Genomic DNA, 27,498 nt, shown 5'->3' on the forward strand with positions numbered 1-27,498 from the left:
TTATGGAACTCAACCAAGAACAAAAGGAACACAAAGGATTTTACGTGGTTCGGTTTAAATCCAACCTACGTCCACGGGAAACGATCTGAGATGTTTATTCACGTTTGAAGATGGAGCTTTACAATGGAAACACAAATGAGAAGGAAGAACAACACACACACGCTATCTACTCTCAAGATACGAGTACAAATGTTTCTCTCTTCACTCTCTCTTTGATTCTCCACACACATCTGTTCATCCCTAAGATTGAGCTACATCTTATACATATATACTCTCCATGCAACATCGAAACCGCTATGCAACGGCTAGTAGTTATCAGTCGGTTGCAACTGCTTTCTCACTCTCACAACCTCTTGCATTGTTGTTATTTCTGTTGCAGTGAGCTCATGCATTCAGCCATCTCACTTGAACAATCTACGAGCCACATCACATGGCCTTATCCTAACAATCTCCACCTTAGACATGTGAGTCATCTCTAAGATCCTTTGTCTCCACTTCATCACTCCACCTTACTGCACAATCACACTCACCAGCCTTAAGCAATGCACAAGCTTGCAAGCTGGTAGTGCCTTAGCTAATGCATCAGCCGCATTGTCCTCAGTCCCAACCTTCAGAACCTCTACTTCATTCTTCTCAATCGTGTCCCTTATGAAATGTAACCGGATATCTATGTGCTTACATCTTTCATGGAACACTTGATGTCTGGCCAAGCTAATGGCTCCAGTGCTATCACACAACACCTTCACCTTCTTCTGTTTAACTTCAAAATCTGCTAAGATTCCCTTCAACCATACCCCCTCCTTCACTGCCTCGGTAAGGGCTATATATTCAGCCTCTGTGGTGGACAGAGCAACAACTAATTGAAGGGTAGATTTCCAACTAACTGCAGCACCATAAAGTTTGAAGACATAGCCTGTATGAGACTTTCTATTGTCTAGGTTTGCTGCATAATCAGAGTCACAATACCCCAATAAAGGGTCATCATCTCCAGAATCATCTTTCTTGAATAGTATTCCCAGATTCATGCTTCCTTTTAGATACCTCAGGATCCACTTTAATGCACTCCAGTGATCCTTTCCAAATTCTTTCATGTATCTGCCGGTGATACTCACACCATGAGCTAGGTCCGGCCTTGTACAGATCATACTATACATAATGTTTCCTATAATATTTGCATAAGGGATCTTTGACATCTCTTTTCTTTCTTCATCCGATATTGGAATCTGCTGCAGAGGCAACTTGAAGTGCTGTGCTAATGGAACAAATACTTCTTTGGATTTCTCCATCTGGAATCTCTTAAGAACTTTGCTCAAATAATCTGATTGCACCAGATAGATTTCCCCTCTGTCCCTGTTTCTCCGGATGTCCATTCCAAGTATCCTCCTTGCTTCTCCGAGATCCTTCATTTCAATCTCCCTGCTCAACTCATCCTTTACTGATCTTATCTCCTTCATGTTGGCTGCAGCAACAAGCATATCATCAACATATAGCACAAGATAAGCCAGCGTCTTCACTCCATCAGACTTTATGTAAACGCAGTTATCATATGCTGATTTTATGAAACCAATGCTCCTCAAATGAGAGTCAAACTTGAGATACCACTGCCTACTATTTTGCTTCAATCCATATAGGCTTTTCTTTAATAAACAGACCTTCTCTACTTGCCCCTAGACTACAAATCCCTTTGGTTGTTCCATATAAATGGTTTCAACTAAATCTCCATGCAAGAATGTTGTCTTAACATCAAGTTGATGTAGCTCCCAGCCCTTTTGTGCTACCACTGACAGCAGTATTATGATGGATGAATGCTTCACAATCGGGGAGAAAACCTCATTAAAATCAACTCCTTCTTGCTGCAAGTATCCCTTTGCTACAAGTCTAGCTTTGTATCTAATTCTATTTCCATCAGAGACCTCCACCTTTTTTCTTGAAAATCCACTTACAACCACTGGTTTCTGTGAAGGTGATCTGTCGGTTAGGACCCTGGTCTTGTTCTTTGACAAACTCATATTTTCGTAGGTGTAATTGGTATGTTGAAGTGCTAAATGCCGACTTCGTCTCTCGAAATCGTCTTTATCCAGCCAATTATTCTACTTTTTGGAGTTTTATGTGTTTGTTGAGTGTTATAGGAAAAACTGCTTAAAAAGAGGTGAAAATGCGTTCAGAGAGGGAACCAAAACAGGGACCCGGCCGAGTGACTTTTTAGTGCATTAATTGCACCCGGCCGGGTGAAGTTAAAGTCCAGATATGAGTCGAAAAGAGAGACCCGGCCGGGTGAATTTACAGTGCAATAATTTCACCCGGCCGGGTAGAAACAAATTCCAGATACGGCTCTAGAAAGGAGACCCGGCCGGGTGAATTTACAGTGCATTAATTGCACCCGGCCGGGTGAATCAGTCTGACACGTCTGGAAAGCTGAAAACGCGATTTTGACAAGAAAAAAAAAAGAGAGAAAAAGGCTAGGGTTGCAGGGGACGGAAATTATTCCATACCGAACGCCTCCTACACACACACACCACCCCAAGCACACCTTTGAGAGAGAGAATTGAAGATTGAAGAGTCCACATTGGAAGATTGAAGCTTCAGTCCATAGATCGATCTCACAGGAGTACTTAGTATCTTTTATTCATGTATTTGTTGAATTCCTATGTGTTGAACATGGTTTTTATGATGAACATGAGTAGCTAAACATTTCTTGTAGAATTCTTGGTGATGATGCACTAATTTCATAGTTTTAATCCGATTGATTTTGTTCTTGCCTTGCTCTTGTAGTTATTTGATTGTTCTTGAGTTTATTCCTTTCAATTGCTTGATCACCACTTGATTGTGTAGGATTAATTAGATTAATCGGGAGATGAAATAATTAATCCGGAAATAAGAATAATTCACACCTTAATACAATAGAACTCGGGAGAGTTGAGGTTTTGAGTGAGGTCACTAACCTAATCGAACTTTTGGGAGTTAGAGGTTTTAGGATTAGAAGGGGACTTCAATTCTAGCATCTAAAACAACGGTTTCTCACCTCGGGAGGGGGTTTAATCTATAATCGTGGTTGACTTAGTAATTCTAGAGACACCAAAAGGTAAGGTGAATCAATTGGATAAGAGCTTGGAATTGTGCATCGGATCCTTGAGTTCTACAATTTTTCCATATTATCTTTCATATCATTATCATACCGTGTTCTCTTGTTCTTAACTGTTATTTGCTTAGTATATGCTTTTATTAGTTGTTAGAACAAACCAAACTTCACTTGATTGTCTAGATAGTAGTTGATTTTTGTTCGTGGTAGTTAAGTTGATACAAAATTGTCTCTGTGGGATACGATACTCTTGCTTACTGATTGCTACACTAGCTCCGTACACTTGCGGGTATTACTTGTGTTAAAATAAGTCGAGTCAAGTTTTTGGCGCCGTTGCCGGGGATAATTGTGTGTCATTATAGCTTAATATCGTGATAATAATTGAGATTACTAATCTAGATTTTACTCGCTTTATTTGTACTTTTTATTTTTGAGTTCTCTAATAGATGTGTTTCCTTGTTCAGGTTGTATGCACACTCGTTCTAAGGGTCCACCTTTAGAGCCTATCGATCCCGAGATCGAAGCATCCAACAGAAGGAGGAACGCGCAGAGAAGGTTAAACCAAAGGGTTCGGGTTTCTTCACCCGCTCACAGGCGTCCACCTTCTCCTATCCAGAGAACTCCATCACCCAGTCCATCTCCACTTCCGTCACCTATACAGTACGAGCCTCATTCTCCAATTCTAATGGAGAACGAAGGGGAGAACAACAATGAGGATCCTGTCATTCATCAACTCTGTCTGCAGCTGGCTGCCATGCAGAGGCAATTGGATGAGCATAACGTGAGGCCAGTGCCCGTACAAAATCAGTTTTCCTATAGACAGGTTACCAATCCACCAGTCAATAATGCGGGGATAGCGGTCAACAGTTTTTAATTGAGACCGGGGTTGATAGATAGAGCAGAAGCAAACGCATTTGGTGGGACAGGTTCAGAAGATGCCAACAAGCACCTCACCAAGTTCATACAGATCAGCAACACAGTGAAGGCGAATGGGGTCACAGATGAGCAAGTCCGCCTCCGATTATTTCCATTCTCTTTAAAAGACGAGGCGAGGGACTGGTATGACAGCATGGGTCCTAATTCTGTGCCCACATGGGATGCAATGGTGGAGCTGTTCTTGGAGAAATACTATCCACCTAGTGAGGCACTCAAACGCCAAGCTGAGGTCATTCAATACAAGATGCACCCTCAGGAGAATATCATGGAGGCTTGGAAAAGGTTCAAGCAGCTGATGAGAAGATGCCCCAATCACGGGCTAACTCCGGGACAACAGATCTTAACCTTCTACAGGGGAGGCACGCTGGAAGCAATGCGTGAACTAAACATGAGCGTCGGAGGATCTCTCTTGAAATTGGGGGAAGCTGAAGCACTTGAAGTGATTGAGAGGGTGGCTTCAAACGATGATGGATGGAGAAACGACAGAGGCAAATCTTATAAGGTGGCATCCACCTCCGATAACGATAGGATGGATGCAATATCCAAGCAGCTGGAATTCATAACTGACAAGCTTGGGTATATGGGAACGAGTCAGGTTGGGACTGAGATGCAACAAGGAGTAGAAGATGTGAACTATGTTCATCAAGGTGGCAACAACAGAAATTTCAACAATTACCGCCCCAACCAAGGAGGAGGCAATTACAACCACTATGGGAACAAGGTGCATCCCAACTTGTCCTACGGGAACCCGAATAATGCCCTGCAACCACCACCCGGATTCCAGGTATCAAATGGCCAAGTCGTGGAACCGAAGAAGGATGAGCTGAAGGATGTGCTAATGGCCTTTATGAAGCAAACGGGAGAGTGCATGAAGGACTCCAACAAACGGCTAGTGCAGGTTGAAGCTAATGTGAATGACCTGAATATTCACATGAAGAGCATCGATAACCAGATGAGCCAGATTACACAGGCCGTGGGTATTCAGCATCAACCGGGCCAATTTCCATCACAAACGGTTGTAAATCCTAAAGATTTTAAGGATTGCAAAGCCATCAATCTTAGGAGTGGAAAGAGCTATGAAGGCCCAACCATGCCTACAGAGAAGGAGGGGATCTCTAAAGAAGAGACAGTTGCAGAAGAGGTGGTGGAAGAAGAAGAAGCAGTGGAAGAGGTGCCGCCTCCTAAGGCGAGTACCGTGATACCTGCACCCCCTGCTGAGATCAAGATCCCTTTTCCCCAGCGCGTGCAGAAGAAGAAACTAGATGATCACTTCTCTAGGTTTCTTGACATATTCAGAAAGGTGCACATCAACATTCCGTTGGTAGAGGCGTTACAGCAAATGCCTGGCTATGCAAAATTTTTGAAGGAAGTGATCTCCAAGAAGCGGAGGTGGGTGGAGCACGAGACCGTCAACCTGACAGAGAGCTGCAGTGCTATTATCCAGAAGAAATTGCCCGCTAAGATGAAAGACCCTGGAAGCTTCAATATATCATGCATAATGGGGGATAGCCAAGTGGGCAAGGCTCTATGTGATTTGGGAGCGAGCATTAATCTTATGCCGTTCTCATTCTTTCAGAAGTTGAAGATTGGGGCACTGAGGCCCACTACCATCACACTCCAGATGGCCGACCGATCTGTGTTGTATCCTAGGGGGATTGTTGAAGATATACTCGTCAAAGTCAATGACTTCATATTTCCCGTGGATTTTGTGGTGCTTGATATGGAGGAAGACCGGAATGTTCCTCTTATCCTGGGAAGGCCTTTCCTCGCTACAGGGAGGGCAATGATTGATGTGCAGAATGGAGAGCTCACACTCCGACTTAATGATGAAAGCGTCACATTCTTTATCTACAATGCGATGCAAAGACATGATGACGAGGATGCAGGGAGAGTAGAGCATTGCAACATGGTTGAAGTGGTCGATGACTGTGTGAGAGGGGTGGCCCGAGCCATCTCTCCACAAGACCAATTGGAGCGATGCCTATCGCAATCTATCTTTTCTCCTTATTATACTGAAGTGATTGAGCCTAATGACGATCTATTGAATTTTGTAGGAGCTCTCAACTAGGCTGAGGAAGTCCCCAGGTTTCGACAGAAATTCCAGCCACTAAGGGATCCGGATGCTGAGGAGAAGAAAGAGGAGAAGAAAGAGGAACTTAAGCCGTTGCCTTCACACCTTAAGTATGCATTTCTCGGGGAGAATGCTACTTATCCGGTAATTGTATCATCTTCACTCACTACTAATGAACTTGATAAATTGCTGAGAGTGCTTAGGAAGTATAGGAGTGCAATTGGGTGGTCTATCTCGGACCTTAAAGGGATAAGTCCTACGGTTTGTATGCATAGAATCTTGCTAGAAGAGGGGTCTAAACCCAAAGCTCAAAACCAACGAAGACTTAACCCAATAATGCAAGATGTTGTTAGGAAAGAGGTGTTGAAGTGGTTAGATGCTGGGATTGTCTATGCTATATCGGACAGTGATTGGGTAAGTCCTACTCAAGTGGTAGCTAAGAAGGGGGGAATGACGGTAGTGAAAGGGGGAGACGATGAAATGATAGCCACTAGGTTGGTGACCGGGTGGAGAGTATGCATAGATTATAGAGCCCTCAATGCCGCGACTAGGAAAGACCATTTTCCCCTCCCATTCATTGACCAGATGCTAGATAGGTTGGCGGGGTATGAGTACTACTATGCAAGCCGGACACTGGATCCCGCACAAGCAAATTACACTACTACAGAAAAGGAGATGTTGGCGGTGGTATACTCGTTCGACAAGTTCCGTCCCTATCTCATCGGGGCGAAAACTATTGTGTTCACCGACCATGCCGCCATCCGTCACCTGTTTGTCAAGATAGATGCCAAGCCGAGGTTGATAAGATGGGTCCTGCTACTGCAGGAATTTGATTTAGAGATCCGGGACCGAAAGGGATGCGAGAATGTGGTGGCCGACCACTTATCGAGATTGGAGCACTGTTTTGAAGGTGAAAATCTAAAGGTGCCCGCCCATCAATGAAGAATTTCCCGATGAGCATCTTTTCTTTGCTCAAGGCTCATCTCCGTGGTACGCCGATATTGTGAACTTTTTGGTGGCAAGAGTCATCCCCGAAGAGTACAAGGAATATCAAAAGAAGAAGTTCTTCCACGACGTCAAGTTCTACTTTTGGGACGAGCCATTCTTGTTTAGGCGATGTGCCGACATGGTGATAAGAAGATGCATTCCTGAAGATGAATGGGAACTTGTGATGAGGAAGTGCCACTCTAGTCCTAGTGGAGGACATTTTGGAGCTAACCGAACGGCGATGAAAGTGCTCCAATGTGGTTTTTATTGGCCGAGTATCTATGGAGATTGTCAAACCTTTGTGCTTCATTGCAATGAATGTCAAAGGACCGGGGGAGTGTCAAAGAAGAAAGAGATGCCTATGACTACTATTGTGGAGGTGGAGCTATTTGATGTATGGGGGATCGACTTTATGGGTCCCTTTCCACCTTCATCCGGGCATCAATACATACTCTTGGCGATCGACTATGTCTCAAGGTGGGTAGAGGCTATCCCCACCCACGCCAATTCCTCCAAGGTCGTCATTAGCTTTGTGCAAAAGAACATCTTCACAAGATTCGGGGCTCCTAGAGCTTTGATTAGTGATGGGGGGTCCCACTTCAATAATAGGTGGCTTGAGCTCGTGTTGCAAAAATTTGGTGTCAAGCATCGAATTACTACTCCCTATCACCCTCAAGCAAATGGTCAAACAGAGCTAGCTAATAGAGAGATAAAGGGGATACTTGAGAAGACGGTGAATGCTAATAGGAAAGATTGGTCTATGAAGCTCGATGATGCTCTTTGGGCATATAGGACGGCATACAAGACGCCGATTGGCATGTCACCATATCAATTGGTGTTTGGCAAATCTTGCCATCTTCCCGTGGAGCTAGAACATAAGTCTTATTGGGCGGTGAAGCAATTCAATGCCGACTACTACAAGGCGGGGAAGGAGAGACAACTCCACCTTAACCTTCTCGACGAGTTTAGAAATGAGGCATTTGAGAACTCTTCCATCTATAAGGAGCGTCTCAAAAATTATCATGACAAGATGATCGAGAAGAGGGAGTTCTCCCCGGGAGATTCCGTGCTACTCTTCAATGCACGAATGAAGCTCTTCCCCGGAAAACTCAAGTCCAAGTGGTCCGGACCGTTCAAGGTGAAGACGATGATGAAGAATGGAGCCATAGAGCTTCAAGGAGATGATGGAAGAATTTTCACGGCCAATGGCCAAAACTTGAAGATTTTCCATAGCTATGAGCAAAAGGAGGAGGTGTTCGTGCTCACCTTGGAACACTCCCAATGAGCTTGCAAAGCGTCGAGCATACGACGATAAAAAGTTGCGCTATAGGGGAGGCAACCCCTAGTAGGTACTTTTATTGTTTTTGTGTGTGGTTGTGGTTTATTGTTTTTGGCTTGTTTCATTTTTGTTCCTTTTTCTTTGGTGTTCCTTTTTTTTTCTTTGTGTGTGTTGTCTTCTTTTTGTTGTTTTGTTTTGTTTTTGGCTTGGTTCCTTTTGTTCTTTTGAGTTTGGTGCAGGTTTGGAAAGGAAATGATGCATGAGGCGGCAGAAACCAGTCAAAAGAGGTCACCCGGCCGGGTGTATTATTAGTAAATAAATACTACCCGGCCGGGTATGAATTACGCGTCTAGAAGTCCAGAAACCACTCAAAATATGCCACCCGGCCGGGTGGATTTTCAGTTATAATATTATACCCGGCCGGGTCTGAGTCACGCGTCGATGAAGCCCAGAAAAGGGTGTAAAATTGCCACCCGGCCGGGTGAATATTTAGGCTGAAAATTTTACCCGGCCGGGTCATTATGCGCGAGCCCCAGATCCACAAAAGGTACGAAATTCGAAATTTCTTTTCTTTCTTCCTTCTACTCAGCCGCTGCAAACTCTCCCCCCCCCCTCCTCCAATTCCTCACAAATTTCACTCTTCTCTCAATTCTTCTCTCAATTCCACCCACAATCCTCTCCACCCATCTCTTATATTTGTGATTTGGAAGAGTTTTACCGTTTACTTTGTGGATTTTGGTCAATAACACAAAGAGGACGAGAATTTCAACAATTTTCTCTTTCTAAACAACCAAGGTATGTTTTCTCTCTTCCATCCTTCTAATCCATGGAATTCTTGCTATACATTGTGATGGGTATGAAGTTTACGGAATCTATGAGTTGAATTTGAGGAGTTAGGTGCTTGAATTGTCAAATTATTGTGAAATTTAAGGCTTTGATTGTGAATTGCTTGTGGGTATAGCCTCTAATTAGGAATTGTAGGAATTTGTGCTACATGTTGAGTTCTATGATGCCAATGCTTGGTTTTTGGAGTATAAATTGATTATGTGAGTTGTGGTGTAGGGATTGAGTCTATCTCCCTATCTTGTGTGAAGTGTTTTAATTGAGTTTTAGAAATTGAGTCTATCTTTCTAAAGTTCATCTTATTGTTTGCCCCATATTGTTGAAAATTGGTTTGTTGGGTGCTTTGATGAAAGGTACAGGGATCGAGTCTATCTCCCTAATTTGATGCTATAGCTTTGATCTTAGGAATTGAGTCTATCTTCCTAATTTCACTTTGTTTTGCCTTCGTCTATAAACATTTGATTGTGGACTAAAGTTTGGGGGAGTTGGCTTCTTGTTGTGGTCTATTTCAGGTACAATCTAATATGGCCAACTTTGCTAATCCCCGGGCTTTGAACGTGACTTTGAGAGGCAGAGAGGAGAAGAATAGATGGGCAACGCTGGCACTATTGGATAGTATGCCGTCCCGGTACCCGGTCGTCGACCTACTCACCGATATGGGCATTCAAGCATCTTGGGAAATTCTCACCGAGGCGGGCCACCTAAACTTCTTATTCGCACACCGCTACGGCTCGTACAAGGCCCTAACCTTGGAGTTCCTAACCACTCTCCAAGTGAACTATGTTAACATGGTCTTGGTCTCCATCACCTTCCGTTTGGAGAATGTCGAGCGTACTCTCACATTGGTGGAATTCAACTCTATCTTCCAGTTGCTCGATGAGAATGAGGAAGGGTGCATTGGAGCAGGCTACCTCCAGCCATGGCCCTATTTTTAACCCCTCCTGTGCCAAGATCAATTCCATTCGGAATCCGGTGTTGAGGTATATGGCCAAGGCCTTGGTTTGTTTCCCGTTTGCCCATAAAGAACTGGGTAGCATCTCCTCCGAAATACTTTTCATTCTTTGGGGCATGTTGGCCCATCGACGGATCAACACTGGGTATTACATGATAAAGCATTTGGAGAGACATGCAAAGAAGAAGAATGGTAAACTATGTTGTGGAGGTGTGATACTCGCCTGGCCCTCCATTTTGATGTTGACATAGAAGAGCGGCACCCAGATTCGGGAAGTATGTCAGTCGATTGGGACATCCTCAAGAAATCAGGCATGATCGTTGTGGATAGCAGGGGCGTCGGGTACTTTGTTCTAGACCCGAGTACATTTATCAAATTCCCTTCCCCTCAGCTAACCGCAGTTGGAGGGTGGACTTATCAAGACAACTGGAGGATGAACTCCGCTGACCACATGGCGAGAATTGCAAGTGATCCCCCCCAGGGCGAGGGATTTACCGGCCAACAGCCAATGCGTGTGGGTGCACATCACTTCCCGCGCCCCGAGATCCCCAATGAGCCCCTACCCGGACATGATGTTGAGGAAGAAGATGAAGAGGAGCCCGAGGACGGCCAGCCTAAGAGGAGGCGTCCGGTTGGCCGACCATCTACGGGCAACCAACTGGCCGAGATACTTGAAGGGATTCGAGGCATACGCGTCGACCAGCAGCAGTTGCGGGAGGAGAACCAAAAGTGGAGGACTCAGCAGGAGTCAAGACTGGATCATTTTGGGGAGCAAATAGGCCACCTACAAGCTCAAGGTGACGCCAGGTGGGCGGAGGAGCAGGCCTTCTATCGCGCCTACTACGCGAGATTTCCTCCACCCTCCGATTAGAGGTATCACACCCCATCCACTTCTTTTCAAACTTATTCATTCCTTCGTATTGAATAAGTTTAGGGGAGTCTGTCGTGGATTGGTGGTGCTTCCCTTCTTTCCCCACTATCTCCGTGGATGATTTGTGAACTTTTTGTTTTATTTTGTTTTTCTATTTGATTTGTGTACGTCTCTCCTGTGGGACTTGAATATGGGCATGTACTGATCATATAATTATTCATACTATGAGGTGTGTACTTTGGGCGCTTATGACGATCTCTTCTGAAAATGCTTTGTGAAAATGGTGGGAATATGCGTTATTGGTTATGAATTGCTTTTGAGTGAATTGCTTGTTTGCTTATTCAATGCCGATTCCCAGAGAGATTTGAGCCGAACTTTCATTTCAGTGTGATATTATCATATACATGTTGTTGTTTCTAGAACTTGCTCCCGATCATATTAAGTCTACGTAGTGAATGTGAGTTCAGGAAATGAAGTTAGGCCCTCTTTGTTCTCCCTTTCACAAGTGTACATAATTGTCTTAATCCCTAGTCAGCCCTCCTAGCCTAAAAGTGTTCCGATGATGAATAACTATAAACTACCCTCAAAAGTGATAAGCTTGTAAAGAAAAAAAAAAGAGAGGTCAGAAGCACATTTTGGGCGAAAAAAAAATAAGAAAAAAAAAAAACTGGAGGTATAAGCTAGACGAAGTCTAGAGGGTCATTGGTTGAGTTCCTAAATAAATGGGGACAGGATGGAAGGAAGAAGTTTGACACTAGTCTTACTTTTCTAAGATGCGTTTGGAAAACTGGTTATTTGTTGGTAACTGTAATTTGTGGGTACTGGTGCTTCCTATTCTTTTAGCCACTTAAGCCAAAATAGTCCCTACCTTCCAAAGAGCCACGTTACAACCTTAATAAAGTCCTTTCTGATCTCAAACTCACATTCACAACTTAGTAGAGGAGATGATTGATTTTGAGCAAGCTTATGGTAAACACTGCTTGTATTTTGATTTGAGAGAGTGGTAGTATTGAATCCTATACACTTAAGAGCGGAAAAAAAATGTTACACTTCATAAACCTGCGAGGGCATTGAAACCAAGTGATACACGAGACAGTAACTCAAGGTAATGTTTGATTGATTTTGCATTCCATGCCGTTGTTATTTTAATCTGAAGCAAAGCCCAATTTCACCCTTCGTATGAGTTTATTATTTATGATCTTCTTCTTGTTATTTGAGGACAAATAAGGTTTTAAGTTTGGGGGAGTTGACAAACTCATATTTTCGTAGGTGTAATTGGTATGTTGAAGTGCTAAATGCCGACTTCGTCTCTCGAAATCGTCTTTATCCAGCCAATTATTCTACTTTTTGGAGTTTTATGTGTTTGTTGAGTATTATAGGAAAAACTGCTTAAAAAGAGGTGAAAATGCGTTCAGAGAGGGAACCAGAACAGGGACCCGGCCGGGTGACTTTTTAGTGCATTAATTGCACCCGGCCGGCCGAAGTTAAAGTCCAGATATGAGTCTAAAAGAGAGACCCGGCCGGGTGAATTTACAGTGCAATAATTTCACCCGGCCGGGTAGAAACAAATTCCAGATACGGCTCTAGAAAGGAGACCCGGCCGGGTGAATTTACAGTGCATTAATTGCACCCGGCCGGGTGAATTTACAGTGCATTAATTGCACCCGGCCGGGTGAATCAGTCTGACACGTCTGGAAAGCTGAAAACGCGATTTTGACGAGAAAAAAAAAAAGAGAGAAAAAGGCTAGGGTTGCAGGGGACGGAAATTATTCCATACCGAACGCCTCCTACACACACACACCACCCCAAGCACACCTTTGAGAGAGAGAATTGAAGATTGAAGAGTCCACATCGGAAGATTGAAGCTTCAGTCCATAGATCGATCTCACATGAGTACTTAGTATCTTTTATTCATGTATTTGTTGAATTCCTATGTGTTGAACATGGTTTTTATGATGAACGTGAGTAGCTAAACATTTCTTGTAGAATTCTTGGTGATGATGCACTAATTTCATAGTTTTTATCCGATTGATTTTGTTCTTGCCTTGCTCTTGTTGTTATTTGATTGTTCTTGAGTTTATTCCTTTCAATTGCTTGATAACCACTTGATTGTATAGGATTAATTAGATTAATCGGGAGATGAAATAATTAATCCGGAAATAAGAATAATTCACACCTTAATACAATAGAACTCGGGATAGTTGAGGTTTTGAGTGAGGTCACTAACCTAATCGAACTTTTGGGAGTTAGAGGTTTTAGGATTAGAAGGGGACTTCAATTCTAGCATCTAAAACAACGGTTTCTCACCTCGGGAGGGGGTTTAATCTATAATCGTGGTTGACTTAGTAACTCTAGAGACACCAAAAGGTAAGGTGAATCAATTGGATAAGAGCTTGGAATTGTGCATCGGATCCTTGAGTTCTACAACTTTTCCATATTATCTTTCATATCATTATCATACTGTGTTCTCTTGTTCTTAACTGTTATTTGCTTAGTATATGCTTTTATTAGTTGTTAGAACAAACCAAACTTCACTTGATTGTCTAGATAGTAGTTGATTTTTGTTCGTGGTAGTTAAGTTGATACAAAATTGTCTCTGTGGGATACGATACTCTTGCTTACTGATTGCTACACTAGCTCCGTACACTTGCGGGTATTACTTGTGTTAAAATAAGTCGAGTCATTCTTCATGAGGGATTCTATTTCTTCTTTCATGGCCTCAAGCCACCTTTCCCATTCATTTCCTCTCATTGCTTCCTCATAGGTAGCAGGCTCATCAAACTCAATGCATTCACCTACATGTAGAGCAAAGTATGCCATCTCATAATCTGAGAATCTGGATGGCAGTTTAGTTACTCTCTTTGGCCTTTCCCTTGCTGCATTTGATGAAGTAGTGCTAGCTGGTGATGGATCAGAGCCTTGTCCAACATCCGAATGTCCCATGCCTCCTGCATCAGAGAGCTCATTGTCATTTTCTTCCAGTGGCTCCACCTCAACTGATGTAGGTTTATTTCTGTCTGCTAGAAAAGGCATCCTTGCTTCATCAAATGTGACATCCCTGCTAACTATCAGCTTCCCGTTGTTAGGCTCTGTACACCAGAGTCTATAGGCCTTAGACTCACGTTGGTATCCCAAGAAGATGCATCTCAATGCTCTGGACTCCAATTTTGTCTGCTTGACATGAGTATATGCTCTACACCCAAAAGACTTAAGTTTATTAAAATCTGGTAAGCGGCCATACCATCTTGCATCTGGTATATCAAAATTAATTGCTGATGAAGGAGACTTGTTGATTATCACAGCAGCAGTAGCTACAGCTTCACCCCGGAATCTTTTATCTACTCCAGATGTCAGTAGCATGCACCTCACTTTCTCCATAATAGTTCTATTCATCCTCTCAGCCACACCGTTTTGTTATGGATTCCTTGGAGCTGTCTTATGCCTCTGAATCCCCTTTCCTTTACAATAATCAGTGAACTCGGATTATAGAAACTCCAGTCCATTGTCTGTCCTCAAGCACTTAAGACTCACCTTCTTTTCTCTTTCAACCATCAAGTGCCATTCCTTGAAGAATCTGAAAGCTTCTGGTTTTTCTTTAAGCACTTGTATCCACAGTTTTCTTGAAAAATCATCTATGATTGTCATGAAATATCTTCCTCCACTCATGGTTGGAGGCTGAGCAGGCCCCCACAAGTCACTATGAGCATACTCAAGCATTGATGCAGAATTGTGCTTGCCTTTTGGAAATAGCAGCTTCTTGCTTTTTTCCATCATACATTGTTCACACGTGCTGAGGTCTTCTTGCACCCCATGTTGAAAACACCTTTGCTTGCAAGTCTCAGCATCCCTTTTGTGCTTAAGTGACCCAACCTGATGTGCCATGTATGCACACTTGTGTGCTTCTCAGCTATGTTTGTGCTCCCAGATATGACACTAGCCTCAAGATAGTAAAGCGTCTGTCTCTTCACAGCCTCCATGACTGTCTTTGGACCCTTAAAGATGATCAACTTTCCATTCTCTGATCTCAAACCATATCCTCTTGTCTTAAGAAGTCCCAGGGATACCAGATTTCTCTTGATCTCTGGTATGAATCTCACATCAGTGAGCAATGTCACAGAGCCATCTTCAAGTCTAAGTCTGATATTCCCCACACCTCTTATCACACAAGTCTGATTGTTTCCAAGAATTACTAATTTGAATCTTAAGGATTCAAGAAACATATGTTGCCCGGATTTGTTCTTGCAATAATATCCAATAACCCAAACAAGAAATATGACAATAAAAAGATGGAAAAGAAGAAGAAGATGATAAGTGTTATGATTTAGATTCATGCTCAAGAAAGAAAACCTAATGGCTACTTTCACAAACAAAAACCTAATGGCTCCACCAACTAGCAACACAAGAACTAGCAAGCATACCTTAACAAATAATCTAAGCCCGACAATAGATTAAATGCAACCACAAGGGATTTTGGATAAATCTTCAATGATGAAGATGGGTGCTCACAATGGAGTCTTTGTTCTTTAATAATGTTCAAAGTCTGCCCACAAAAACCCTAGACATGGGTATTTATACAAGAGAAAAAAAAGTGCTAAATAAAAGACACAAAAAGAGTCCAAAAACGCAAGTCGCGCAAAAAACCCGGTTGGGCGTTTTTCCTCATGCAAAACGCCCCAGAGTTCGCGACCAAAAACTGTCATAACGCCCGCCCTCGCGTTTCGTTCTGTATTTTGCGGCTTTCTTAAAACGACCATAGCTTCAATGTCGTTTGCACTTCAATGAGGGTAATGGATTTCTCTCTCCCGTACCACATAGCATCCTTGAAGTGTTCAAAGGATTTTGGGAGAGCATTTAGCAACGCGATCGCCTTATCCTCTTCTTCCATTTTTGCATCGACGCTCTCCAAATCATCCAAGATCTTGTTGAACTGATCTAGTTGATCTCCAATGGCTTTATCATCAGTGAATCTGAAAGAGTATAACCTTTGATTGAGATATAACCTGTTTGCCAGAGATTTGGTCATGTAGAGATCCTCTAATTTCTTCCAAATTGCAGCTTGCTCTCTAGCAACCTCTCTCAAAACTTTGTCATCCAAGTTTAGAATGATCACACTCTTGGCCTTCTTCAAGATCTCGGCCTGCTTCTCTTCAGGCTTATCATCTTTCTTCGCCGGCTCCAATGCATCGTCGAGGCCTTCCTGAGTGAGCAATGCTCTCATCTTGATTTGCCAGAGACCGAAATCGTTGGATCCATTGAACTTCTCGGTTTCGAATCTCGTCATCGCCATCTTCAAGGCTTCCCACAAACGGCGGCAATTGTGAATGTCAATCGAAAGTGACGACGATGGATTATGGAACTCAATCAAGAACAAAAGGAACACAAAGGATTTTATGTGGTTCGGTTTAAATCAAACCTACGTCAACAGGAAACGATCTGAGATGTTTATTCACGTTTGAAGATGGAGCTTTACAATGGAAACACAAATAAGAAGGAGGAACAACACACACACGCTATCTACTCTCAAGATACGAGTACAAATGTTTCTCTCTTCACTCTCTCTTTGATTCTCCACACACATCTGTTCATCCCTAAGATTGAGCTACATCTTATGCATATATACTCTCCATGCAACATCGAAACCGCTATGCAACGGCTAGTAGTTATCAGTCGGTTGCAACTGCTTTCTCACTCTCACAACCTCTTGCATTGTTGTTATTTCTGTTGCAGTGAGCTCATGCATTCAGCCATCTCACTTGAACAATCCACGAGCCACATCACATGGCCATATCCTAACATAGGGAAAACCCATAAATTCATGATAATCCAGTGATGCATATGAAGATTATTTACTTCAACAGAATTACCATCCTTTGTTTATTCATTCTTCCTTGATTTCCCCTTCTTTCACGGTGCTTCTGTATTTTTGTCAAGTCTCTCGTATCGTAATCGTATGCAGCAAAAGCTAAATTAAATTATGAATTTGCGTCTCAATTATCCGCCTACATGGATCGTTGGATACGCGAAGCACGAACTTAGTGGACCGTTGGAGATGTTTTGGGCAGCTGATGCAAAGCAAACGAGACGCTAGCAATGTTTTGGAGAGAGTGCACATTCAACATACCACGAAAAACATTCTGGAGTGACAGTGCAAACCATCAGAACGTTGGGTTCATGGAAGACAAACTCATGGGTCTACTAGGCGAAGAACTCTATAGACCCGAGACATTTTGGAGTGCATTTTTATTTCCTCTCTTCGTTCGAGCTCAATTATCAACAGACTCAATTTGTTGCCTATTAGTTGTACTAAATTATTAGTAGTGTAATTTAATACTCCCTCCGTCTCACTCTAAAGTGGAACATTTCTAATTTGGTAAGAGATTTTATATAGTATTGTTTTGTAAGTGGAGTAGAATATTGAACAAAGTAAGAGAGAGGGAAAAAGTAGAGGGAGTGGTGTTTCTATATTTAAAAATGTGTCATTTCGAAAAGACATCCTAAAAAAGAAATTGTGTCAATGAGAATGGGATGGAGGGAGTATGTTGCTAAAATTTAACAACGATGAACAATTGTATAAATATTTTGCTATTCAGCTGCTAACCATTTTACTTGTGAAATTATGACAATTAGTAGCGAAACTAGCTGCTAGTAAACGGAGTAGTATTTTTTGGAGTGTTTGTTCTGGATCTATCCATGCTAATAAAATTCATTACAGATAGTGATCTATATACAAATTATACTGTCAAAGATTTTTTTGTAGTTCATTTAAAATACTCCCTCCGTTCCCTCATAGTTGAGGCGGAACTTTTCAGCACGGAGTTTAAGAAATTGATGTTTAGTGTGCTAAATAGATAGATAAAAAAAATAAGAGAAAGAAAAAAGTAGATGGAATAAAGTAGAAAGTGAATAAAGTAAGAGAGTAAATTAACAGTGAGAAAAAATGTTTCTGGCCCTAGGGCAACTATCACTCGCATACAATAATGTATGCGATCAACAGTGGTGTAGTTTAGGAATAATACCCAGTTTGAAATAATGAGGTTACGTTTGCTTTGAAATATAAAAAATTTATACATAGTCCGTAATAAAAATGAAATATAAGAAAATCAAGGGAAACTATGCATCCTTCTTCTAAGACGAGTATATGTTGCTACAACGATAAGTTTTTGCTAGTTAAAGAGCCTAACAACAACAACAACAACAACATGCTTACTCATACAATACTGAGGCTTCTTGCCGGTATATCATAGCCAAGAATAATAACAAGAACACATGCTGGTCAGCTATCCTTCATCTTGCCACCTCCTTCACTAACTTTAGGACCATCATATGCCGAGAGGAAGAAAGCGCTCTCATTATTTTGCAGAAACCTACATCAAACACCCCCACAGGTAAAGTTAGATAAGTATTGGAAAACCAAAAAAGTTCCAACTTCAAATTCTAAGTGAATGGTGCTAAACCCTGTCTGCACAACTGAAATCAAGGGTATCAGTAAAATGAATGTTGCCCGAGATGTACAACCTTATTTCAGCAAAATGAATTTCAATATGGATCATTATTTTATTCTTGAACCATCTGAGCACATAAACAGAGCAGTCGATGCCATGATGTCAAACAAGAGGACTAACAACGTACTTGATAAACTCGAGCAATCTCTGCCCCAACCGAATCAAAGTCTCCTCATCAATTAACAATTCTGGCAATTTCACTGCAAATAATAGAGAACAAAAACATAAATATGATATCAACAAAACAAGTCAGAATTTCCAAATCAGATATTAGCAGAACAAATCAATACATTTTCAACAAGGTGAAACTCCAAGCAGACGAACAATTTCACCTCAATAAGCATTCTATTAATGCAAAACAGTAGTACAATCATATAAAAAAGTTAAATAAAATAATATTTGTCGATGATTTGCTAGTTATAATTGAATTGAGCATACCAAATAGGCGCAACAAATGTTCAGCTCCATATATAGTTGATGGAGATGTATTATCCGAAACAGCCTCCCGGTACTGCAGGCATTCTTTTTTGTACAAAAGAATAGCTGGCAAAGCCTTTTCGAAATAACATCTTAACCCATTCAAAATTTCTCCAACCACATCAGTCATCCTGTACTCATAAAAAAATACCATCAAAGATCATCAACCATGTACAATGAAACATTTCACAGAACAATCTATCCTTGCTTCCAAGGATATCAAACAACGCAACTTCTACAAGATAAAACCATGCAAGTAACCAAACAATGTACATAACTATAGTTTTAGATGCTACCGGACCAACAAGAACTACTTAAAGCTCCAACTTTTTATAGGGACGGTCGTGAATAGAAAATCAAACTACTGTGATGTATGGGAGTAAAGCCAAAATAATATTTTAATAATTACTCCCTCCGTCCCAAAATAAGAGTCTTGTTTTGCCATTTCGGTATGTCCCACAATAAGAGTCCTATTTCACTTTTACCATAAATGGTAAGTAGGCTCCACATTCCACCAACTTATTCCACTCACATTTTATTATAAAACTATTATATATAAGTGGGACTCATACTCCACTAACTTATTCAATCCACTTTTCTTTACATTTCTTAAAACTCGTGCCATAACTAAATAGGGCTCCTATTCCGGGACGGAGGGAGTACTAATTGTAACAAATCAACCTGTTAACAAGTGAACTTTCATGGTATATTCCCGAAAAGACAATAAAGTGAAAAATTAGAACACTGGGCATGCTTTATATTATATTTTAATGCATCTCCTCTGTGAATGGATATCATGCATTTTCTTCCATCACGGCAGTGCAATCTTTGTCAATACCCATCCATCAAACAAAATAAATGGTCCACAATTAACAAATAGAGTACCAAAGATTTTTTACAACCATCATTCACACAACTGTTGCTTTTTGTTAGCTAACTGAAACTAGATATCCAGAATAGCTCATCCATATTTCAATGAAATGGAGAAACATGGCAGATAGTAGTATACAGCCATGAAAAAGTTTCAGATGAGAAAAAAAACTCACATGCCATCCTTCTTGGACCTGTGTTCCAGATATTTTGTCAATATATCATCAACATTTGGTGATCTCGGGAGCTTCACAAGCTGCAGAGAAGAAAACCTTTATAAAATTATATTTATGAATGTACGATTTACTTTCAGTGAGAGACGCAAAATATAATACAATATTCTGGAAGCACAAACAGAATGGGAAGCAAATACCCTCAGAAAATCCAGGACCACACCTTACCTTACATGAATGGTGGAGGTCTAGAAGAAAAAAGTTATCACCATTACGTTAAAGCCCATGATTCTTGAGAACATTCTTATCTGAATTTGGCTCAAGAAAAAATAGATGCAATGTAGTAAAATTGATCAAAAAAGGACAGATAATGATTTCGATCTGCAGTGGCACAAACTGAAAATGGAATGAAACGCCTGATGGGTAAGCATTGGTCCACATAAACTAGCCAGTTAGGTTTGCACTGTTTTTTAACTGTCCTGGATAACACTTCAGTAATGCTGCCACTAACTGTCTTAGAAGTTTATCCAAATTGCGATTAAAAAATTACCACTGGAAATCCTAATTTTTCCCTATAATCCCTCATTAGCATTCGTGGAGTAAGTATTAACTCATTAGCACTTTCTCCTTCTGAAACTTTTACTTGAATTTAATGTAGCAAAGAAACACACTACCTTGTTTTGCTGAGGAATGAACTCCCAATCATCAACTAATTGCTTCTTCAAACTGGGAGGAATGTGAATTTTGATGAGATTTTCTGTTGTTGGGTTGTCCTAACAATGAGTAGATCAAAAACATCACTTAAGGGGTAAATGCCGCAAACAATGCAACATTTAGCATAATAGGAAATTATAACAGTGTTTCGAAATGTTGCATTTACAAACTTACAACACTTTTTATTTATTTATGTTGCAATTATAACATCTGCAAAGAAAAAACGTTTTACCAATGAAACAACATAGTGTAATTGGGATGGTGGAATTGCATAAGGCCATGTTGTAATGGAAAACTGGGTTCAGTGTTCTGTTACTGAAGTATTTAACACATTTTCAAAACTCTGAAGAACTTTAAGTTCTTGACAACTCCTATGAGTTTAGAAAGTGTTCACCGGAGGTCCAAGAAAACAGAAGCTCAAGTAACAACAAACTTTCAACAGCATCAATTTAAACAAATTTAGATTCTGCTGATGCAGAGTAGTTTAACCATATGATGAATTAAGCCGTATAGAGAAGAAGATATATCACATTCTAGGAATAAGAGATACTCCCTCCGTTCCGCGGTAGTTGAGTCATTTCATTTTCTGCACTCGTTTTTAAAAAATGATAATAAATAGTTAAAGTGGAGATAAAATAAAGTAAGAGAGAGAATAATGTAGATAAGACTCTTATCTACATTATTTTGTCACCTGCTTTACTCTCTTTCCATTTTAACTATTTATTATCATTTTTCCAAAACGAGTGCATAAAATGAAATGACTCAACTACAGCGGAACGGAGGGAGTATTAAATTACTTTGGTACAGTTTCTCTTTATATTTGCACATGACTCTGAAATTAAAGTGACAACCAGGAAACGTCTTAATATATGAAACAGAAATACAACTAATCATACACCAACAAGCATTAGAAAACGTCCAAAATCTAAGCAATGATGTTTACTAAGTTAAAAAAATACTTATTTAAAGAGAGATGAAATGAAAACTAAGAGAAAAATAGAAAGAAGAAGAAAGGAGCATATACACGGCAGATATGTGATAGAGCTCAACCGTGGAGGGTATATACAGTATACACGAGGTCCACGTCGAGTAGCCACTCAAGCATGAGAAGAAGAATGAAGCGAGAGATTGGAAGAAGAAAGTCATGCATTTGTTGATCTAGTCATTCAGTTGTCGCATATCATAAATAATTCAGAGTCCAAATCACATTAGGGGTATGTTAATAGTTGTTATTTATTTCCTTAAGTTATTAGGATTCACTTCCTTAGTTTAGTAGTTTTCCTTTTCTGATAATTATCTCTTCTTTTACAAGTTGAAGTAGGAATCTCAAGTATATATACCCCTAGAAATTGAAGGGGAAATATAGCTTGAAGTCTAGCACTCCCTTCGTCCCACTATAAGCGACTTGTATTCCTTTTTGGAACGTCCCACCTAAAGCGAGTCATTTTCTTTTTTTGGCAAAATATATCAATTGGTTCTTTTACTTTATTCTCTCTTCACTTATTCTCTCTCCACTTAAATCTCTAAATATCATTTTCTTAAATCTCGTGCCAAAAAGAAACTCCTCATTTATGGCGGGATGGAGGGAGTATTTTGTTTGGCATAGGTCAAGGCCTCGCAAGAGGAAAACTATCATCCTTGATCAATATTGTTAAAAGAGCGCCTGAGGCGCGGGGTGCTCAGGGCGGCAGCTGAAAATATTTCAATCAAAAAACCCAAAAGACTTCATGAAATCTTATTTTCCTAAAATAACTCATCATAAATATTTCCTTTAATCCCTCCAAATCACCAAAAATATTGCAAAAAATAATACTACAATATTTTATAATCTCCAAAAAAAAAACAATTCAGCTCTTCTCCTCTTCTCAAGACATTAATATTCCTTATTATCCTCTTCTCAATTAATTCTTCCTTCTTCTACTCAAATTCTTTTTTTAGTATAGCAAGAAAAGAAATTTTCCAATCTATTAGAGCGTCCCACGCACTGCGCCCCGGATTTTTACAGAATTATCTCGTTGCGCCCCACACCCTTAACAACATTGTTCTTAATTCAAGTTAGTTCAAGTTAACTCCAATTTATTCAGTTAGTCAATCGTGCACTAGTTCTTTCAGTTTCATCTCAATATATAATTGTGTGTGTCTCTCTCTCGACAAAGCGCTCTACAATCAATATCTGTAGATAAGTGCACTCCAAATTAAACTTGCAAGCTTACTAATGTAGAGGAGGGACAGAACAAACCTCAATCCCTGAGTCAGCCTTTCGCTTTTTCCCCTTTGTAGCTGCAAAATTGATAGAGTAAAGGCGAGAGGATGGAAAACAATGGAATGGAAGAAATAAACAAGATAGAAATCCTCAACGGGGCCAACAGAATAATAGTTCACAAACTCAAATGCAATACATGCCATCTCAAACATTGAGGGACTATATACAAGGACTGCCTAGTGACTCCTACTAACAAACAGACTCGTAAAACAACTCTATCTCTAAAAGACTAGTAACACACGACTCCTCTAGCAAAACAACTTAGTAAAGGATATGCAGCTAAAGATAATTTTGCGCTACAGCTAATGATAATCCGCAACCGCTTGATTCCCACGCTTGTAAACCACCACGAATAAGACTCAGTATCAAATACCATGACAAGTACTCCCTCCGTCCGCGAATAGGAGTCTCGTTTTTCCATTTTAGTCCGTCCGCAAATAGGAGTCCCGGTTCACTTTTACCATAAATGGTAATAGGGTCCCACCTTCCACTAACTCTTTTCACTCACATTTCATTTAAAACTAATATATACAAGTGGGACACCTATTCCACTAACTTTTTTCCACCTATTTTTCTTAGCATTTCTTAAAACCCCGTGCCGCCAAGAAATGGGACTCCTAATGGCGGACGGAGGGAGTAATAGGCAATTAAGTCCAGAATACACGGCTATTACTATATGGCTATATCCCAAAGTTTCTTCCTTCAATTCATTTCATCAAGAGGTTAACAACATCAAATATTGGCATAAAGGATTCATTTTCAACCTAGTTTAGCCTCCACTTGCTTACTAAACTATGGACCAGGATAAGGTACCAATTTTTGTTGAAGAAGATATGACGTGAGCAAGTGGGAAATTACACACAATGGAGAAACCTGATAACAGTACCTGTGGTCTTTGCCTCCCCTTTATCCACTTTAGCATCTACAAAATCCATGAGTAAAAGAACCTTAATACCAAAAACAAACAGCTCACCAACCATAAACAGTTATCTGACGAAGAAATACCAGTATCAAGAACCCCTAAGAAATTAGCAGATCAAAGACTGACTGACACATACCAGTTGAACTTTTTGGTTTTGTTTGAGCAGAACGCCCTAATTTAGTATTCTTGTCAACTCCAGCTTTCTTATCAAGGGCCTGTTGCTTCATAATATTCTCTTCGGTATATTTCATCAGCCGATCCATGCCTACCCATTCATCCCAACTAATTGGAAGCATATTGAACGTTTAGTTAGTGATAACAATTACCAGTATAGGCCTAAAAAAGCAAAAAACTACTCATATATTTTAACATAGAACTGCAGGACTCTGATTAGCTACACATAGGGCTAAACAAATCTAACTTAACCCAGAGAATTTATTTTATTTGTTTCTAAAATTCTGAACTACAAGGGAAGAAAATTTTGCCTCTATATAATTAGTAAAACTAAGCTATTAAAACAGCTATGTATATTCTGTATACAATTAACCTAACATTTAAAACAGCTGTGTATTATGTGTTCTACAAAAGTACAAAGAAACAGAGACTGAGATAGGACCTCCAAGTCAGATAAATAAAGAAGGAAATGAAGGGATGGGAACATGCTCACTTTTTATTCCAACCCTGTAAAAAATAAACTACCAATTAGAGTAGATATAGTGGTATTCCATTTGACAAATAAGACCTGGGGGACATGTTATTGACAGGCTAAACAAAATGGTGTAATAGGAAGAGCTTCATTAACAAAGTCACAAACATATTAGGTAACGCGCAACCAAAATCAACTGGGAATGGAAAGATAAGTAGGAAATTAAACTTACAAGGTAATGGAGAAAATATCTCCACTCATGCTTCTGGAACTCTGCTTTTTGAACCTTATACACACAAAAGAGCAACTAATGAAAATACTTTTATGAGTAAAGAAAACCATCATGTATTGACAAAAGATCAAATAGTATGTAGCAAAAATCTAGTTGTATAAAAAAAATGAAACTGATCCTGAATAGTATATCACCAACACATGATCTGAAATAAAAGAATGAACGAAATATATAAATCATGTTTCTAATTCAAAGATGAGAGCAGGCATGATCCCCACAGCCCTAATATAAGAACCAGAAAGTAATTCCTGGAATTTTATTCACAGAGAAGTTTTTAGGGGGCTCTGACACAATCATTATTTCTGATGATTCAGTATATTAATACTAATGAGCCATGATACCCTGTAAAGAGGACTGCATAACTTAATTTGAAGCAGAAGAAAGGAACTGCGAATATTGCAAATAAGCAAAGTTTCTCATTCGAACTTGCATGCCTGAATGATTTTCTTTGTTCCAATTCTCAAGCTTTAACACTGGTTATTAAACTTTACTATAAGCCCCATTAGCAGGACTCTACTTCATACCAAAAGAAGAAAACAAACAAAGGGAAAGGGTTAATATATTTGAACAATAAAACTGAAAGAAAGGGTGGCAACTGAAGCATAATTGTTCAAAATTATTCCCCTTGAAAGTGAGGTAGGTATGCAATTAGGAAAAAAACAACATACTGACACACCATTAAAATCTAGTAATACTTGGCATTAAGATATCACAAATAACCACCTTAATGACAAAGTATTTCATTAGTGTATATCTGATGCGGGATCAAATATATACCAGGAGTAATGAGTACGCACAAGATACGAACATGTATGATAAACATAAAGAGACATAGATATCAAGATTGAGGATTATTACATTTACATCTACATTTAGAAAAACAAAATGATATCCTCTACTTAAGTAGACAAGTCACATATTCTCTAGTAAATTTGAGTGATTCATAATCCTGGAATATTGATAGAAACCTGAAACAAAATCCTATGAGAAACCCACATATCTATGTTTGTAGCCGCTTATCAAACATGTGAATACCTATGCACTAAACAGTTCCACTATGATTTCCACATCACATTAGCCAGATATAAGAAAGGCAACGGAACTAAAATCAATCAAAGACACTCAAGAGAAAAATGTAATGAACCTACATAAACAACCTTATTCTTCAGGTCAATAATCCACTGCATTTTAGTATGCATCTAAGCCTGGCTAGTTCACTTTCACAAGCAATCAAATATAACAGCTATCCTCGCATGAAAAACACATCTAAAATTATATCCATATTTGAATTTTATTCAAGTACCAAATCATGGTACTAAAATTAGCATATAAATGAGCTCCAATTACTCAGTGTGCGAAGATAATCGTTAATTGAACAGAAGAAAAAACCCTAAGAAATAGATATAGGGAGTACTTTGGCTTCGTAGATGCGGGGACCGTGGTAGGCGAGAACCTTCTCGCCCTCGGAGAAGAGGCTCTTGGACTGGGATTCGAGCGCGTCGCTCGCCGACTCTCCGTTGGAGCTGCTCACCATTTTGATGGTAGTTGAGAAATGATTGGAAGAGAATCGAGAAACAGTGTGGTTGCAATGCCGATAAAAGTGATTTCCCACTTCTTTGCCGGTTTCAAATCTGAAAACGAGTGGATACCGTTTTATATAGCATTAGTTTGTGTCAATTAAGCTGCTCATTTAAGATTAATTAAGCTTAACGGCTAGTTTTTAATTTAAGATTAATTAAGCAACGATGAAAAGTGGTTCAGGTGAATATGCAATGAATTCCGTTTCATTTCCAATCACCTGAAAATCAAACAAAATTGACAAATAAAAAAAATTACATAATTGTACTTAATAACCTAAACTTTTAGTGGATTTTTCATTATGAAATGTTTAAAATTAATAAAAGTGATATTACAATAATGTCAAATTTGCAACCGACCTGTAGTTTTAGATCGTGACTCGTCCGATTTATTTTTAGGCTTTATTTGTCATGTCTGGATGAATGTATTGACATATTTTTTCCAATAATATTACTACCTCCGTCCCCAAATATTGTCCCACTTTGACCCAGCACGGTTTTAAGAAATATATTAGAAAGTGAGTTGAAAAAGTTAGTGGATTGTGGGTCCTATTTTTATATATTAGTAATATAATAAAATGTGAGTAAGAATGAGTTAGTGGAATATGGGTCTACTACCAAAAATGATAAAAAGTGAAACGGGACAAACTTTGGGGGACGGACGAAAATGAAAAAATAAGACAAATTTTCAGGGACGGAGGCAGTAGTTGAGTAGCGAGGACAAATTTTGCTACAAAATAGTGGACAAAGACTTGTCGCAACTTCAACTAATTTAAATGAATTTTTCTTTTGATATTTAAAATTTTCGTAAGAAATTTAGAATTTAAATATAATGATTAATAATCTCTGTTCTATATGATATTACAGATTAAACAAACTAAATTGATTTAGAATTAATAATAACTTAGTACCCAAATTTGAAGTCCTCAACTCTCATTTTTCATATATATATATATATATATATAGATGATCAAAATAAAAATACATTTAAATCCAGAAATGCACCCCAAATCTTGACCCTAGGATTAGATGATCTAATGGTCA

General features: G+C 39.8%; 1 protein-coding gene across 2 annotated transcripts; it reads right to left on the bottom strand.

The window, feature by feature from the left end:
- Positions 1-18,020: 18,020 nt before the first annotated feature.
- LOC121760321 (protein MRG1-like) lies at positions 18,021-26,508 on the bottom strand. Of its 2 annotated transcripts, XM_042155997.1 has the most exons (11): positions 26,292-26,508; positions 24,818-24,871; positions 24,607-24,620; positions 24,076-24,221; positions 23,904-23,939; positions 22,994-23,034; positions 20,715-20,813; positions 20,044-20,123; positions 18,959-19,128; positions 18,648-18,720; positions 18,021-18,382 (listed from the first exon to the last, which is right to left on the bottom strand). In XM_042155997.1, exons 1-11 carry the CDS (start codon positions 26,409-26,411, stop codon positions 18,292-18,294), a joined length of 924 nt encoding a protein of 307 aa, XP_042011931.1. In that variant the 5' UTR covers positions 26,412-26,508; the 3' UTR covers positions 18,021-18,291. The 2 variants fall into 2 exon arrangements, with proteins under 2 accessions (XP_042011931.1, XP_042011932.1); XM_042155998.1 differs by lacking the exon at positions 24,607-24,620 and having other exon boundaries at positions 26,292-26,428.
- Positions 26,509-27,498: the final 990 nt, after the last annotated feature.

Source organism: Salvia splendens, chromosome 13, assembly GCF_004379255.2.
Source record: "Salvia splendens isolate huo1 chromosome 13, SspV2, whole genome shotgun sequence".
NCBI classification, from domain to species: domain Eukaryota; kingdom Viridiplantae; phylum Streptophyta; class Magnoliopsida; order Lamiales; family Lamiaceae; genus Salvia; species Salvia splendens.